This window comes from Capsicum annuum, chromosome 10, assembly GCF_002878395.1.
Source record: "Capsicum annuum cultivar UCD-10X-F1 chromosome 10, UCD10Xv1.1, whole genome shotgun sequence".
NCBI classification, from domain to species: domain Eukaryota; kingdom Viridiplantae; phylum Streptophyta; class Magnoliopsida; order Solanales; family Solanaceae; genus Capsicum; species Capsicum annuum.
The window spans coordinates 220,822,297-220,838,944 of NC_061120.1; the positions used below are offsets into that span (position 1 = coordinate 220,822,297).

A 16,648-nucleotide genomic window follows, 5' to 3' on the forward strand; every position below is an offset into this window, starting at 1 on the left:
AAATGATTAAACTTCTTGAATAATTGCATGTTGAGAACCATGGTGTATGTGTTTTAATGGTGTGAAAGTCATACATATGTGCATGTGGTAAATGGTATGAGAAGTTGGAAAGTTGATGTAATATTGATGACTTGCAAGTCGGGTATGACGATACCCTACAGAGTATGACATATGATTGATTAAAATGAGTTTCATGCATTGATTTTGTGAGATAGGTGGTTACCTAAAGAAAGCACGAGTCAAATGACTCTACGCTGGAAACCGTGTTTGCCGACTCGGGAACTTGGTACCCTGCTGTGTGATCTTCTGTACCTGACATTATGTCATCCCAAATTGGGACTATGGTTAGGAGCCCTGCTTTGTGATCTTGTGCACTACCATACTTGATTCGGTCGAGACACCCTGCCGTGTGATCTTGTGTGTCTTTCCCTTACTTATACTCTAATCTCGACGGCAACCGAGATTTGACAGTTGGTGAAAATATGAAATTGTAGGGTGTACCACCTAGCTCAGATGTATTGCATTGTTGTTGAAAAATTAGTATACTATGCCCATGTATTTTCGAAATCATTTTGCAATAATGTGTTTTATAACAGCTCTCATTTAGTTTATATAAAAATCTCTACTTTATTTTGGATTACTCTGCGTACCAGTACTTTGTATTGACCTCCTTCCCTCCCAAGTTCGGAGGCACAGTCTAGGGGTCCAGATAATCAGTAGATTCTTCAGACAGATTTGCAGAGTCAAGTGGTGAGCCTTCTATATTCCGGAAGGCCTGATGTATGGCAGTTTATTTATCATTTAATAGTTTTGGGTCTACTGGGGGCCTTGTCCCAGTTTTCAGACAGTTGTTTGTTTTAGTCATGTAGTAGAGATTTCGCAGTGATTTTCAGATGTCGATAGATGTTGTGGGACATTATTTCCCATTATTGATTTCATTAGACTCGTGACCATGTTTTCGTAATATTGTGTATCTCCGCATTTCTTTTTATCATATGAATTATGTGCATGATTACCAGATAGATGAGAGTGTTTCGGGCCTTCATGGTTCGGAATGTTCGTCACGGCCAGGGCCCCGGTTCGGGTCGTGACATGTGGTTATTAGATTAAATGATCTCTGTCACTTGCCAGTTTAGTCTTTTGGTCTTGTTTGGTGTGTAGCATTGGTATCAGCGTCGTTCAATTCAGACATGAGGCTTCGATTCGGAGTGGTGACCTAGACCAAGAGGGGTGTTTTTGTTTGTTTCAATTCTGAGCTTTCTTTGGTGATTTAACTTCATGTAGTATATATAAAAATAAATGTTAAATTTGTGACTCGGCGATTTAAAATAGCAGAATTTTGTTATGTGTCAATTGTCTTTCATTGAATAAAAAGATAAATGCTAATGTGGTTATTAGATTAAATGAACTCTGCCACTTGTCAGTTTAGTCTTTTGAATAAAACTCTCTTGTTTGGTATATAACATTGGTATCAGAGTCGTTCAATTCATGCATGAAGCTTCGATTCAGAGTGATGTCCTGGACCAAAAGGGATGTCATTCGTGACTAATGAGATCGTTGGTTCTCAAATAGGAGCGACTTTCCCTCCTAATAGACTAGTCTTTTGGATTGGATTGTCATAACAAAGTTGAAAATTCGCATCGAGAGGGTAAAGTGTACACAGACTTTATCACTATCTCGTATAGGATATTTTCGAGAGACCCTCAGCTCAAGGGAAACAAATCAAAGCAAGAGAAGAAAAAAATATCATAAAAAGCATAATCAAGATAAGAAAAGTATCGTCGAGCGTGCACAAAAGGACAATAATAATGCGGTAATCAAAGCAGAATAAACAACACATGACGATACATATTAAAAGCAAAAACTATGTAACTAGACATAAAATAAATATCAAAACTTTGTATCACCTTACTAAACAATAAAACGACGCCGTTAAGTATATATCCCAAATTTTCTTCCCCTTTCTCCCTCCATAGCTCTGTACAAAACCCTAAATCCTAAATTCAATTTCTGACAACAATGGCAATTGCTAGAACCGGAGTTTTCGTTGATGATTACTTGGAATGTAAGCTCCAATTTCTGTATTAATCTTAATTTTTGTCAATTTATTTAATTTTTTTTCATTTTCAAATAATTAATTAACAAAAATCGTATTAATAGATTCAAGCACATTGCCTGCTGAGCTTCAAAGGCTTCTTAACACCATTAGAGAACTCGATGAACGTTCACAAGGTACTTTCATTTTCCTTTTTATACTCAATTTTCGCTTTTTTTTTTTAAAAAAAAAAGATAATCTTGGTGTTTGGGCTAGCTTTTATGCACATAAAAAAAATTGTGGCTTTGTTTTGATTTATTTGTGTTGCTTTTGTTTTTAGTTAGTTTGAAAAAGAATTTCACTTTCCTTTTTGAATGATCGTGGTGTTTGGGTCAGCTTTCATGCACCTCGACTAATTCTACCAGATACGTGCTACCTCCGACCAACGATAGGTTGTAATTAAAAAAATACTTGCTTTGTTTTGATTTATTTGCTTTAGTTGGTTTGAAAAAAGAATTCCACTTTCCTTTTTGATGACCGTGGTGTCTGGGCTAGCTTTTGTGTACCTTGACTAATTACATGGGATACCTGACACCACAAGTAGCATGTATCAGGTTTTAATAATAAAAATACTTTCTTTTGTTTTGATTTATTTGTCTTGCTTTTCTTTTAGTATGTTTGGAAAAAGAACTCCACTTTCCTTTTTTGGAAACTTTTTAATTTCAATTTTTCAATGTGCCATGTGGAAAGTTAGAATTAAAGAGCTTTAAAAAAGGAAAAGTGTCATTCTTTTTTAAATGGACTAAAAAGGAAAGTAGGTCAAACAAATTGAAACGGAGGGAGTATTTAATAATCCTAGTTTTATCCTCATCCTACCTTTTTATAGTAGCTCTATTTGTGTAAGATCGATTTGATATGACCGTGTCGTCACCTTTTCTTTCCTCATGTTGTCTTTATTTATTATCTGATAATGCTATTTTATCGTTTAGGCTTTATCGTACCTTTTTATAGTAGCTCTACGTCGTACCCTCTTGTAGGTTTTATCCATCAAATTGTTGATGTGTGACATTATGTAACAATGGAAAATGAAACAATCTATCCAAATGTTGTATTCATTAAAAAAATACAGTACGATACAATTCATAACAACCATCCAAACAGTGTGTAAGATTCCCCAAAAAGCTAAAACAAAATGATAGCTTAATATGCGTAAAATGTTAAAAAGTATCTTTTGCAGGAAACTAGTTTTTTTTGGTTTGTTTGTTTCAGTGTTTGTTTGTGTCAGTGAGGCTTATAACAACTCATGTTAGTTCCTCTAAGGGCATCTCAGGAAAGTGCAAATGGGATTGTAAAACTTAACTACAGCAACATACCCAGTATATTGCCACAAAGTTGGGGGTGGGGGTGGGGATGGGGGGTCTAGGTAGGGTAGAGTGTAAACAGTTCGTACCACTACCTCAGAGGTAAGGTAAATTGTAAAACTTAAATATAGTTTGTGCTGAGCTCTTTGGGACGGATGAGAAAATGAGAAGTCCCAGAAAAAGATGGTATTAATGGAGTACACTATTGCTTTACGTTATGCTTCTTAGTTGCATTTTTGTTTTTCTTTATGTTTCTAAGTTTTGTCCTATAATTGGTGTGTAATATGTAATATGAAATGGAAAATGAAGGAATAATAAATCAGACTAGGCAGCAGACCAATTACTGCCTAGGAGTAGCCTCTCAGAATCAGGGATCAAGGAAATATATTTATGATGATGATGAGGCTTTTGAGAAGTTGCGGAAGGAGATTGAAGCAAACCAAGACAATGCCTTAAGCCTTTGCACTGAGAAGGTTTTACTTGCTCGACAAGCTCATGATATTGTAAGCTTCTTATCTTATTCGGCTTCTCACTGGTCTGTTTAATTCCTCAAAGTTTTCTTGGATCGTTCACTTTTACTGCACTTCATAGTGATTATGTAACTGTTGTGTTCATCTTTTTGCGTTATTATGATGAATCTTTTTGAACTCTGCTAACAATCACCAAGCAAGCATAACTAGGAACTTCTCTCTTTTTGTTTTATTCTTGCTGTTTGGCATGTTCATGTCGATCTTCATTTTGTAGTGGTATAAATAAAAATTGCAGTGGTTTAATCGAAGGTTAGGACTTTCATACCATTTCAGCTTCTCTTTTTTCATTTGAGTGTATGCCGGTGCTGCCAACCTCTCTATTACTAATAATTCTTTTTGGGAAAATTCTTTGTGGGATATGTTAGACATCACCATTATCTTTTTATATAGAAGGCATTAGTAAGAGTGACAAGACTCAAGGATGAAGAATTTGTGTTAGACTAGAAAATGAAATATGTTGCATCTTCAATGTGAGCTGATGCAGAAAGAAACAGGAAACAAATAAATGAATTGAATAGCGAGGAAAAACAAGAAGTTGTAAGAACATTTCAAATTGCCGTTGACTTGTGATACAATAGATTCCTCTCTTGCTTGCCAAGTTACTAAATCTTTTGCAGATTATGCTTAGTAGTTTCTCTCAGCTACAAGATTTGTATGGCATTATTTTCTTCCTAGCACATTAATCAATCAATTTTTTTTGGTCATATGTGGACTAATTGCCACGCTTTCTTCTTTCTCTGGCATAATTAGAATCAAGTTCTATTGAAACTAATGATAACAGATAGCCCCTTGCAGTTACTGTATCTTGTCATTGTGAATTTTATAATGTTTGCACTGGCATTCATTGCTAAACTTACTAGTTGAATAGTCTGATCATCCTTTAAACCGAAATTCTTTTTTTCAGATGGTAAGACTGCTCCTAACTTGCTTCTGGTTTTTTCTTTCAGATAGATAGCCACATCAAGCGCTTAGATGAAGATCTTACTAACTTCGCTGAAGATCTTAAGCAAGGTGCGCTAAGTGTTCTGTACTCTTGGCATGTGCTCCAGTATTCTTGGGAAGTAAGCCATGGTTTTCATCGAAATTTGATGCGTCTCCGAAGCTTTACTTTAGTAAAGAACTCTTCATAAAGAAAACTTTAGCTCGAATAATGCACTCTTCCATAGAGCGAAGCTTCAGTGATGCATCAAATTTTGCTCTATGGATTCCATCAAGATTTGATGCGTCGAAACTTTGGTGTAATAAAGGACTCTTCATCAGAGCAAAAGCTGCTTCTAAACATAGTAAATGTGTTGTTTGGTATCTTCTTTATTTGGCACTGGAAATCTTTTTGGTGACAATAACTGATAACCCCTTAGAATTTTGATTTTCCTAACAATTCAAGGTTCATTCCCTCTTTTCTTAAGTGTTGAATGTAAGGCTCCACGTCTTTTTCTCTTTAGTTCTTTTGACTTTTGAACTTTTGCAGAGGGAAAACTACCTGCGGATGAACCTCCTATTCTTCCTCCATTACCTTTGGTCCTTAAGACTGAGAAGCGCAAAGCACCGTATGTAACTCCCCAATCAAAGAAGTTTGAGTACAGGGACTGGGATTGGGACCGAGAACGTGACAGAGATTATGATCTTATGCCTCCTCCTGGCAGTCACAAGAAAGATTTTGCTTCTCCCGTTGATGTTGAGCAACCCATTGATCCAAATGAACCCACCTACTGTGTGTGCCATCAGGTTTAAATTTTTGACAGCTCAATTTGCTTTTATGTGCTAATTTTATTAATGTATGATTTAGATCTATGATTATCATGCACTGTATTATTGACACTTCTGGCTTGTTGATTGTTCAGGTTTCTTTTGGAGATATGATTGCTTGCGACAATGAAAATGTAAGTCCCTGTTTTGCAATGGCTATTTTTTGTGACTATTTACCTTTTGTAAACATTTTATTTTTTTTCTCTAAACACCTTTGCCATTAGGGGTTACGGTGAATCTTATCGCTTTTTGATAGAAGCCAATGCTGATTCGACTCATTTGAAATATAACAAGCATGACTAGTAGGTCAAAACAAGTATTTGATAAAATTATTTGAAAGCAATTAGAACAGGATGATTAAAAAGAAGATTGTGTAATGAATTGCTTTTATGTTTTTGCTTTTACAAATTCCGTCATGAACTAGCTTAGGTCAGTATCAGTTACCAAAATCTTAGTGTAGCTTTCCCCTATAGACATACTTCAAAAGGCCTTTTCATAAGAATGGTTAATGTGCTATTTATATATTTATAAGTTCAATTTCCTGATAGATGATAGAGGACGTCTGTTGATTTGACTCATGTAATTCAGTGATAACAAATACATAAATTTAACACTGGTAGTGCTAAACGCTATGCATGTTCATGTTATTGGTCGAGTTACTTCTTCTTGCTATAACTATAACACTTTGCATTTACAACATCTGAGTTTGTTTTTTTGTCAACAGTGTCAAGGAGGCGAATGGTTTCACTATACATGTGTTGGACTCACACCGGAGACAAGATTCAAAGGGAAGTGGTACTGTCCAACATGCAGACAATTACCAAATTGATTACAAGTACTGCCTTTCATCTGCACTGCAATTCCTTCCTCATTGATTTTTTGAAGGGATCTTTCCTAGGTTAGGCTCCCCTAGTGTCTGTTTCGTTAAAGAAATGTACCTATTCGATTGATGGTCAAATCCAGCCCCTTAGACATATGAAAAGGGGGAAAGGATGGTTGGAAAAGTGCATCGTCTGTTTGCTAATATCTCATGATTCCTGTTTTACAACTACACTAAGAGACTGATCTGTACATGTATAAATATCTATCAGAGGCATCAAAGTTTCTTGAAACTGCATAATTAACTCCAAATGTTTGCTATTTGTATTATGTGAATGCCTTTTAATTTCTTCTTGTAGTAGTAAGCAAGAGAGCAGTTAGCATTCTTACAAGTGTCAATTCTATGTTGCTCGGACTCTTCAAAAATGTTGTCACACCCATATCGGATCCTGAATGCACTATAAGGAGGATCCGACACACACCCATTGACATTTTTTCAAGAGTCCGGGTGATATAGATAGAATGTTGTCACTTAACAGTGGTTAGTAATATGTGTTTTTACCATAATGTGTCACTTAAATATAGGAAATGGACATGGTTTATTTCATTTATCTGTTTCTAATCCTTTGATAAATCCATTCACAGACAGACTCGAAAGGTAAGGAGTAAGGCTGCGTACACACTACCCTCCCTAGATTTCACTTATAGGACTACACCGGGTATACATATATATATATATATATATATAGTCAACCTTAGTGGATGCAAATGCAATCACAATTGAAACTCTACATCTGCCATTGCCTGGAAGTCATTCTATACAAAATTAGAAGTGGGAGTTTCAATGGACAAAGTGGCCAATCCTGTTCAATGGATTTCCAATGCCTTCAATGGTTTACAGATAATATACAAACGCGTAGTTGCATGTATCAACAAAGAGTTTAAATATAAGTTATATTCATCGTCAGTTTAAAGAGTTTAAATATTAGACTGTCAGAATAATTAAGTCAATTACACAACTTTTTGTACTCCAATAAAGTACTTCTCAAAAGAGTAAAGAAGAAGACATTTGAAAGACCGTTCACTATTTTGTAAGCATTCTATAGTAAAACCGACAATTGTATGACTATATGACAAGTCATTAGGGCAGCAAAGCCAAGTCGCCGTCTATAGGCCAAGAAAGCTACGATAGCTATGTTTATAAGTTGCGTATTCACTCAAACTCAATAGCTTTCGCTTGAAAGCGTTATAGCAACTCACAAATTTCATGAAAGGTCGACCGCCTAAGTTGCTTAGACTCTTCAAAAATGTCTACGGGTGCGTGTCGGATCCTCCAAAAATAGTGTATTTTTGAAGTATCCGACACGGGTGTGGCAACATTTTTGGAGAGTCCGAGCAACTTAGTCGACCACTATTTTGTAAGCATTCTGTAGTAAAACCGACAATTATACGACTATATGCCACGTCATTAGGGAAGCAAAGCCAAGTCGCCGTCTATAGGCCAAAAGCTATGATAGCTATGTTTATAAGTTGCGTATTCGTTCAAACTCAGTAGTTTTCGCTTGAGAGCGTTATAGCGACTCATAAATTTTATATCCTGAATTTACACGTGTATGTATATGGTACTCTCAAATTCCCCACGCGCACTTCACAAGTGGGGGAAGTTGGCTTCAACTTTGGAGTGCCAAAATATTGGTCCCCTTGTGAAAAAAAATGGTGGCCAATTTTTCATATCCAATGTTTCATTGATTCATGAAGAAGCAATACATGTATATGACATAAAATAAACATGAGTTATTTTGAAAGATGTGACCGCAAATTTATTTTTTTATCAGATATCCGCAATGGATTCTCGACTAATCCAGACCGTGTCTTGTGGGGCCCCTTCTGATGTAGCGCTTCCAACAGAATTTTCTTTATATCTAGGACTTAGATTCAAATCTTTTAATCCAGACCACTGGACTGAACTACAACCATGTTGGTTGTGACCACAATTTGTCCTCTCCATCTCATAGGACCCAAAGCATTTGGTAGTGTATTTTATTGTGAAAATTGTATTCACTTTTGCTATGTGATCACCGCGTGGCGTGGGGGCTAAAATTGGACTGTGCTCTATGTTTTCTCTAATTGTCCTTTTTCTTGATTTTTAATCTAATGTTCGATTTTCATATTAGAGTACTATCAAACATCAGACGGTCTTACAATAGGGGTAAAGTGTTCTTTGATTAAACTGATTTCTTATTCAAGATTCGAGCCAAAAACCTCTAATAGGAAATGAAGGATTTGATCACTCCATTACGATCCTCATTGATCTTGACCTGTGTGTTGTAGTCACAACTAGACCCAAAAAAACATAACTACACGTAATAGTACTATAATCTATCTACTCGAAATAATAAGCATCATCCATTCCAAAAACAAGAAAGTACAAGCACAACGCTATGACTACTAGTATAGACAACAAGACAAAGCACTCCTAACTGTTTTTCGGAAAGATACTTTCCAAAATATCACATCTACTAGCAACCGAAACAAGAGTGCACAAAATAATACCACAATCGATCTATCCAAAACTAGAAGCATCATCAAAACTACAAGTGTAGTACTATAACTACTAGTACAGAACAAAACAAAGCACTCCTAACTATTTTTCGAAAAGATACTGTCCAAAATATCACATCTACTAGCAACAGAAATAAGATTACACAAAATAATACCACAATAGATCCTATCCAAAACAAAAAAACATCATTAAAACTACAAACATAGCACTACAACCACTAATACTAATGCCTATGATGCTCGGACTCTTCAAAAATATCAATAGGTGTTCATCAAATTCGGCAAAGTTAGTATATTTTGTAAAGAATCCGACACGAATACAGCATCAAAAGTAAAGTCTGCAAAACTTAGACTAATACTGACAACACAAATAAGGTAACCCTACCTATTTTTGGAAAGATATTGTCCAAAATATCACATCTACTACCCCCACCCCACGCCACCCCACCCCACCCCAGTTAACCCACCCACTCCTCCCACAAAATTGAGCCAAGTGACTCTAGTAAATTTACACAACACCGACAGTGTAAGTTAAACCAGACAAGTGGAGTACATACATACATATCAATTTTAAATATACATTAATAAAGCTGACCCCATTTTCTCTTTGCACTGTCAACTTCCATCTTCTTCTTTTTCACAATTCACAAAATCTGCACATTTGTTATCTTCTCTCCACACATACTTTTGTCTTGTGTCTGCACTCCCGCCCACCCCACCCCCTCTCCGGATAAGTTCAATAATTTTTATACAAATTTTAACATATGTTTTTTCAAGTAATATTTGTAAACTTATAAACTCAGTTGTTATTATATATTAGCTTATGAATCTTTTAGATCATAATTTAAAAATACGTTGAGTAGAATGAAAATTTTATAAGAAAACGTTAATAAGGTTTGTAAGTTTTTTTTTTGTTACGCAAGGTATCCCACAGTCGGCAGTTGTGAAACTAATCCTCCATTCCTCGGTCAGCGCATTTTGTGGTAGGAAACTGGCCACAGAGTTTGCTCCATTAGCCAGAGGCGAGGATCGAATCCCCAACCTCTTGCTTAAGGGATATAGCGCTGAACCACTATGCTTACTCTGGTGGTTAATAAGGTTAAGGTTTGTAAGTTACTGCAAATGCTAGGCGATAACCTAATATTTTATCTATCAAGATAAGAAATAGTTGAGTAAATATTAGACTCGAATCAATTTCCAGCAGAGACAAACACTAGGTGTTTTCTTCTCATATGTTCTAGCCTTGGTGGACAGGGTTACCTAGTACCTGTTGCTGATGGGAGGTGGTAGATATCCCATGAATTGTCGAAGTGTGCGCAAGCTGGTCCAGATACCATGATTATCAAAAAAAAATATTAGACTCGAATCTAATATTATCTGGAAGAGTTGCTTTTTTTGAGACAATATTTACACTTTTGGAAAAAGTGACTGCGTAAATCAAGCAATAATATGTTGGACTCAAGCATGTCAAAGCTAAATTTCCATTAAATTAGGTAAAGTTAGTGTGCAATTAACTTTTTCACCTAAAAGCATGAGACAATTAGTCAAAGTCATGTCATGATATTGAATTAATTAATCATTTTAAACATATGAATAGTGAGACATAATTAAAGTTAATAATTCACCTATCTCCACGCTTCAACCTCAGGAAAACTGTGTTAAAAATAATAATTTTGCTCCTTCCACCCTTTAAAACTTGGCCAAAGTGTGATCTGTAAGCCCATAAGTAAGTACTGTGATGAAGCAGTTGTTGCTCACCCGAGGTCACAATTCACCCAACATAATCATTCGGGGTGAACAAGAATTGGGTATCGGATGCGGGCGAAATTCTCGTCAATGACTAAGATGTTCAGTCGACACCCTCCCAGGGTCCCAGCCCCTACGAGTGGGCAGAAAAGGGAGGAGGAAAGAGGCCTTGGTAAATCGTCATAATTAGTGAACAAGTGTAAGCTTCGTTGTCCGAGGGACAGGCCTTGAAGCGAAGGACGGGAACAAGCGGAATCAATGTGTTCCAATCACATCAAATATACAAAAGATGGTAAATTATAATTATGTGTACCAATAATGAATTACTACCAAACACTCTGCCCGCATGAATAAAATTCCTCTAGTTTGATTACACGTTCGAGTATGAGCGCCAAAAACAAAGAAATTCCTAGTAGAAGGCACTTCCCTCACAATTGAAGACACTACGTACAGAATAAACTGAATCAATCAAGTGAATACTGAATAATTAAATTGACAAAGGAAAAAACTATTTTAATTAACAAATGCAATGAGCAATCCATTATCATATTACTGAAATCATATACATAGAAAACCTTCATCAAGATCCATTCCTAAATATACATTTCAACTACAAACCAACCCAAGAATATCAAAACAAAAATATTAAAAAAGAGGATAAACAAAAAAATTGTTGGGCAATCTTAGTAGCTCAGCTCGATCAAACTCAGACGTCTGAATCCATCACGAGTGGCTTCACACCCACATTTTCAAGTCTAATTTAGTTCAACTCGAGCTCAAAACTCAACTAAACTCAGCTCGCAATTGCATGCATGCCTAATCCTAATAAGAATCACTAGTCCTTTTCTTTCTTTTTTTCTCGGACCAGTATTCACACACCTTAACTATTTCACCAGATACTTACTAACACGACGAGGCGGATGACAAAGTTGTTGCAGATGAAGTTCTAGGGGATGGCGATGCATGTTTCAAAACTACAGGGGGCAAAATGCTATTTTTCCTCCTTTCTTGTTCTTTGATTAATTCATTTGCCACCATTTTCAATTTATCCAAATTTGAATTTTCAACCAATTTTTTCCCTTGAAATAATACACATTCAACATTTTTTTGACCTAACATTTCTTCGGCAATTTCCACCATTTTCTTCATTCTTTCATTTTTGTTCATATTTTCATCTTTAATTGATTGGTATTTTTTCCCAACAATACCATTTCCTTGAATTCTTACATAATTATTGTTTCTTGTTTGTCCAAATGCCATTGATACAGCTTGGTCTACCTGCATTTATTGCAAATTTAAAAAAATAAAAAAACATTAATCTTTGTCCATATATGGAATATCATGTCAAGACAATTTAATTAAAAAAATAATTAAAAGATTCTAAATTAAAGTTCTTATTTTAATACTACTTATATAGTTAGGTGACTCTTAACATTTAATGTGTGCTACTACTTTTCTTAAGGTCCCATTCATAAAGAAATTTCAATAAATTTCATTAATTCTAAGTACCAACTACTCCAATTAAGAAGTATTTTAAAAATCAACAATTATTACTATTCCTTCAATCTTTATCTTTAATTAAATACAACAACAATTAGGTGATTTGATTAAATACTTATCTGCATCCAGTATTTAAATCGAGTCGTTAAATGATTCAATGAAGTAAAATGTATACTAATTATTTATAGTTAAATTCAGACGAGCGTCTATCAAAAGTGATTTCTCTGCAATACCCTCTCAAGCTACAAATAAAATTGATTTCTCTGCAATACCCTCTCAAGCTACAAATAAAATTTATATATGTTCTAACTTTTACATTATATTCTAATCTTAAATAAATTAGAATAAACCAAATAAATTTCACTAATCATATTTGTCCATTTAATCTTCTTTAAGAAAATGCTAGAACTTTATTTATTTCTTTTTTTTTCTAGTGCAAGAAAAAAACTCCTAGAGAATATATGAACCATCTTTATTTATTTTAATCTTTTTTTCCTGCCCCACCCTAGGACGATCAATAGCATTCTCATTAACCGTCTGACATGACTCTAACATTTAATCCATTGATCATTATCCAAATCACTTACGCAAGACTCACTTGTCGGTCACTAAAATATTATACGAAACTAACAAATATTTTGCATGAACTAAGAGTACGTAGACATACCATATCAGCAGTTCCATCTCCGGCGATTTTAACAAATGCCGCCGGTGATGACATCACATTTCCGGTGCCGGTGCCGGAGTCTGAATCACCATTTCCCAATGAAACAACCAATAAATCCTCAACTCCATTAGCAAATGGAAACTCTTGTTTATTATTAAGTACATGTGTAATCGCCACAGCCGTTGGATTAGCCATCGCTATTCCACCACCAACGGCTGTGATCTTTCTGTTACCATCAATTGATTTCAAATCAACCGCTTGATCAGCCATTGTGGCCCCACATACATCTGCTATAGTAAAATCACAGCCCTCCATTTCCCATGCATCAGCGCGGGAAAAAACAAACTGTGCTCCTGATTTAAGGTCGTAGCATGGGATTAAAACCCCTTTCGTCGTATCTTTTAACGTTAATTCTCCGAAAACTTTCTTAAACACCTTAGCTGGTCGGAAACCTCGCCGGAAAATACCATTCTTGAAACTCCGGCGAATCTTCCGATCATTATTCACCACAAAGTTCAATGCTTCTTCGGCTGTATACATTGGCACCCCATCGCTCCCACGCGTAAACAAAAGTCCGGCGAGTACCCCACCGGCGCCGGAGCCGGCCACAACATCGAAGAAATCAGCAATACGGGCATCTGGTTTTCCGGTTTTTTGACGAAGGGTGGATTCCAAATGGGCTAAAGATTTTGCTGCTAACACTCCATCAGTTGATCCACCAGCATCAATGGAAAGAATTCTTACTTTTCCGGCACCGACATTTTTCCCGGCCAACGGAGCTGACAGATTGTTTTCTTTTCCGGTGAGTGAATTATTCTGGTTTTCGTAGCCGAAGAGGAACTTGTTTTCAAGAATGGAGAAGATTTCGTTAGTGAGTTTGTCAACTTCCATGTTGGAATCGAGCATTGAGATTGTGTTAACTGCAGAAGCTGCCATGTTGCAGAAATATCGTGGGTTAACTAGCAGACAGTCACACAGAAAAGCAATTAGAGAAGAAAAGAATTTAACGAGGTTCGACTAAACTTAAAAAGTTTACTTGATTTTGTGTGTTATAAAAATTGTCTTTGTAGGTTTAGAAAGATTGTTGTGAAGAAGAGAGAAGAATGAGGAATAGAGTAGATACACAAGTGTATATATAGAGAGATATAGAGGAATATAAACGTGGGGGTATGTAGGGTAGAGTGGGCGTGGGGGTGGGGGTGGGTGGGGGAGTTAGTTATTTGTATAGAAGAACATTCCTTGAGGCTAGTGACTAGGAGATTAAATTATAGGGGGATTAATTTGGAATAAAATAACTATAATGCGCGTCAGTTCTAAATAAGTTGAGGTCAGTAATTGCACCCTTGTAGTGTAGCTTACTGGGGTTGAAAATCCACCACAACTATCTGGAATCGATTCTTAGGTAGGTTCTTTGAATCGAGTCTGTCACATTGAGTTTATCTAGTGCGGTTAAAAACCCCTGATGTTACTTGCAGGTTGTGCACAGGGGGATTTACCCAGTGCGCACATCCAAACGGTGTAGCGGCTGCGAATTTTCCTTCAATTTCCAAAAAAAAAATAAAAATTGAGGTCTCAAAGAGCGAAAACCCTTCTATATGTATGGACGAAGCCATTTATATCAAAAGAGGGTCAGATATACACCTTTTGTTGGAAAATTATACTGTATATATAGGCTAAATGTTTGTTATTTTATGAGTATGTATTTAATGTTTTGCGCCCTTAATGCAACTGAGAAGAAAATTTACACTTTTCATTAAATTTCTGAATCCGCCACAGTCTTTTGGATCATCACCAAGGTCGATTTTCGTCTCTGTTTCAACAGAAATATTTTAGCTAGAATTTACCGTCACGCACCATATTACTTTTTAAAGGCATTCATCTCTCAGTGTTCCGTCTTCCCCCTGATGATCGGTGGACAGGGCGGAGCCAGCCTTCTCGACAGAAAAATATACTATTTATATATGATTAAAATTATTTTTATGTGGTTATAGTAGCTGTTGAACCCCCTTCGATTAAATTTTCTTTGAATATGGAACCCCGTTAGTTGAAATCCTAAGTTTTCTTTAAATATGGAATCCCCTTAGTTGAAACACTTAAAGACATCCTGAGACAAAAGAGTGTATCTATATTAACTCTTACTTTTTAAATCGCTGATCTAATTAACCGCTTAAATTGAAATTAATGTATCAAAAAAAGTATATAATTAATGTATAATTTATATATCTCTTTGAAAAAGTAAACAATAAATTTGATCGATTATTTAGGTAGGAATATTGAAATGATAAGTTAGTTTGAAAGAGAAGAGAGGGAGAAAAGGAATTTGGCGGCGAAATGTTTTAAGACTAAAGAAAAAAGGCTTATGATTCCATATTTAACTTTAGCCTAAAAAAATTTATTTTATTTTTGGTTAGCAACTTTAGTCTAAAATATACTACTAGCTAGCTTGTACTAGTTTTGTTTAACTTTAATCTATACATATGTGGTATGGACCATATGTTATAACCTTTTGTAGACTTCAATTCAAAATTCTCGACACTTATGGTAGATCAAGTGGTGAAGAATAAAAAGTTGAATTCCATAAAGAATAATATACTATTTGAAATATCCTTCAAATTTACCTTTAGTACGAGTACTTTGAGCCTATTATACTCTTGCAATTAGCAGATAATCTCGTATTCACTTTTAATATTAATGAAAACTCTAGTACGTGTGAAATAGATGGAACTCTATATGCTAAATATTTTGAGAAAAAAAGAATTTAAATATATCCACAGCTTATTTTATGATTTAAAATTACCGCGATCAGATTCAACTTTTTTTGCAGGGCCCATTAAGGTGGCAGCGCTCCCAACAGAGTTTTCTCTGTACCTAAGGTCAAACCCTTGACCTTTGGTTAAGGGTGAAGCAGCCTCATCCACTGCACCACAACCCATATTGGTGATCAGATTGAGCTTTAATCACAGGTCAAAGGTAAAAAAAATGAGATTTTCCCCTTAAGATGAGTGTGTTAAATTCAAAATATAAAGTATACTGAAATTATTGAATCCTAACTAATACAAAAAGCAAATTTGACTCTTTTCTCTAATAAAACTACAAGTTAAGACTTTAATTTATGTACTTTAATTATTAACCCCATCAGATTTTTCCTCTTTTCCTATTCAAGTTCCTTTAAACGTGCATGTCCTATTGTTAGGGGTGTGCAAAAATAAAATCAACCAATAAACCAAATCGATAAATATGTTATTGAGTTATTGTTATTGGATTAATGATTTTTTAATAGTTTTATAAAAGAAATTATTGGGTTATTGAATTGGTTTGGTTTGGTTTTTTATTATTGGGTTATTGGATAAACCGATAACCGAATAAGAATATACCACTCCCTCCGTCCCATTTTTTCTTATCTCAAATTGGGATGACACAGTTATTAAGAAAATAATGATTGGTAATGTAAATTTACCATTTTGCCCTTCTTAATTGTGTCTTGTTATTAGTTCCAATATTGATGAATGACTAATAACAAGGAGTAATCAATTACACTAAGAGTATAATGGGAAAAAAAAACTTTCTTTGTCTTGATAAGTAAAAAAAGACAAGTAAAATGGGACATTAAATTAAAAAATTTGGGACAGATAAAATGGGACGGAGGGAGTAATAAATTGCTGTTTTACACACACACATACAT

The 16,648-nt window shown here is 35.3% G+C and overlaps 2 protein-coding genes across 2 annotated transcripts; one reads left to right on the forward strand and one right to left on the reverse strand.

The window, feature by feature from the left end:
- Nucleotides 1-1,879: 1,879 nt before the first annotated feature.
- On the forward strand, nucleotides 1,880-6,789 carry LOC107844015 (PHD finger protein ING2). The gene is made up of 7 exons (XM_016688484.2): nucleotides 1,880-2,065; nucleotides 2,161-2,232; nucleotides 3,706-3,899; nucleotides 4,874-4,937; nucleotides 5,395-5,651; nucleotides 5,768-5,806; nucleotides 6,397-6,789. Exons 1-7 carry the CDS (start codon nucleotides 2,020-2,022, stop codon nucleotides 6,499-6,501), a joined length of 777 nt encoding a protein of 258 aa, XP_016543970.1. The 5' UTR covers nucleotides 1,880-2,019; the 3' UTR covers nucleotides 6,502-6,789.
- A 4,521-nt stretch (nucleotides 6,790-11,310) lies between these two features.
- On the reverse strand, nucleotides 11,311-14,086 carry LOC107844016 (patatin-like protein 3). Its single transcript, XM_016688485.2, has 2 exons — nucleotides 12,967-14,086; nucleotides 11,311-12,077 (listed from the first exon to the last, which is right to left on the reverse strand). The coding sequence occupies exons 1-2, from the start codon at nucleotides 13,900-13,902 to the stop codon at nucleotides 11,703-11,705; spliced, it is 1,311 nt and encodes a 436-aa protein (XP_016543971.2). The 5' UTR covers nucleotides 13,903-14,086; the 3' UTR covers nucleotides 11,311-11,702.
- Nucleotides 14,087-16,648: the final 2,562 nt, after the last annotated feature.

Excerpts from the sequence above, each read along its gene's own strand:
- LOC107844015 (XM_016688484.2), top strand. The coding sequence starts at position 2,020 with ATGGCAATTGCTAGAACCGGAGTTTTCGTTGATGATTACTTGGAAT. Across the intron at positions 2,066-2,160 it reads CGTTGATGATTACTTGGAAT|ATTCAAGCACATTGCCTGCT; the intron begins GTAAGCTCCAAT and ends TCGTATTAATAG. Across the intron at positions 2,233-3,705 it reads ACTCGATGAACGTTCACAAG|GAATAATAAATCAGACTAGG; the intron begins GTACTTTCATTT and ends TGGAAAATGAAG.
- LOC107844016 (XM_016688485.2), bottom strand. The coding sequence starts at position 13,902 with ATGGCAGCTTCTGCAGTTAACACAATCTCAATGCTCGATTCCAACATG. Across the intron at positions 12,078-12,966 it reads GAGATGGAACTGCTGATATG|GTAGACCAAGCTGTATCAAT; the intron begins GTATGTCTACGT and ends CAATAAATGCAG.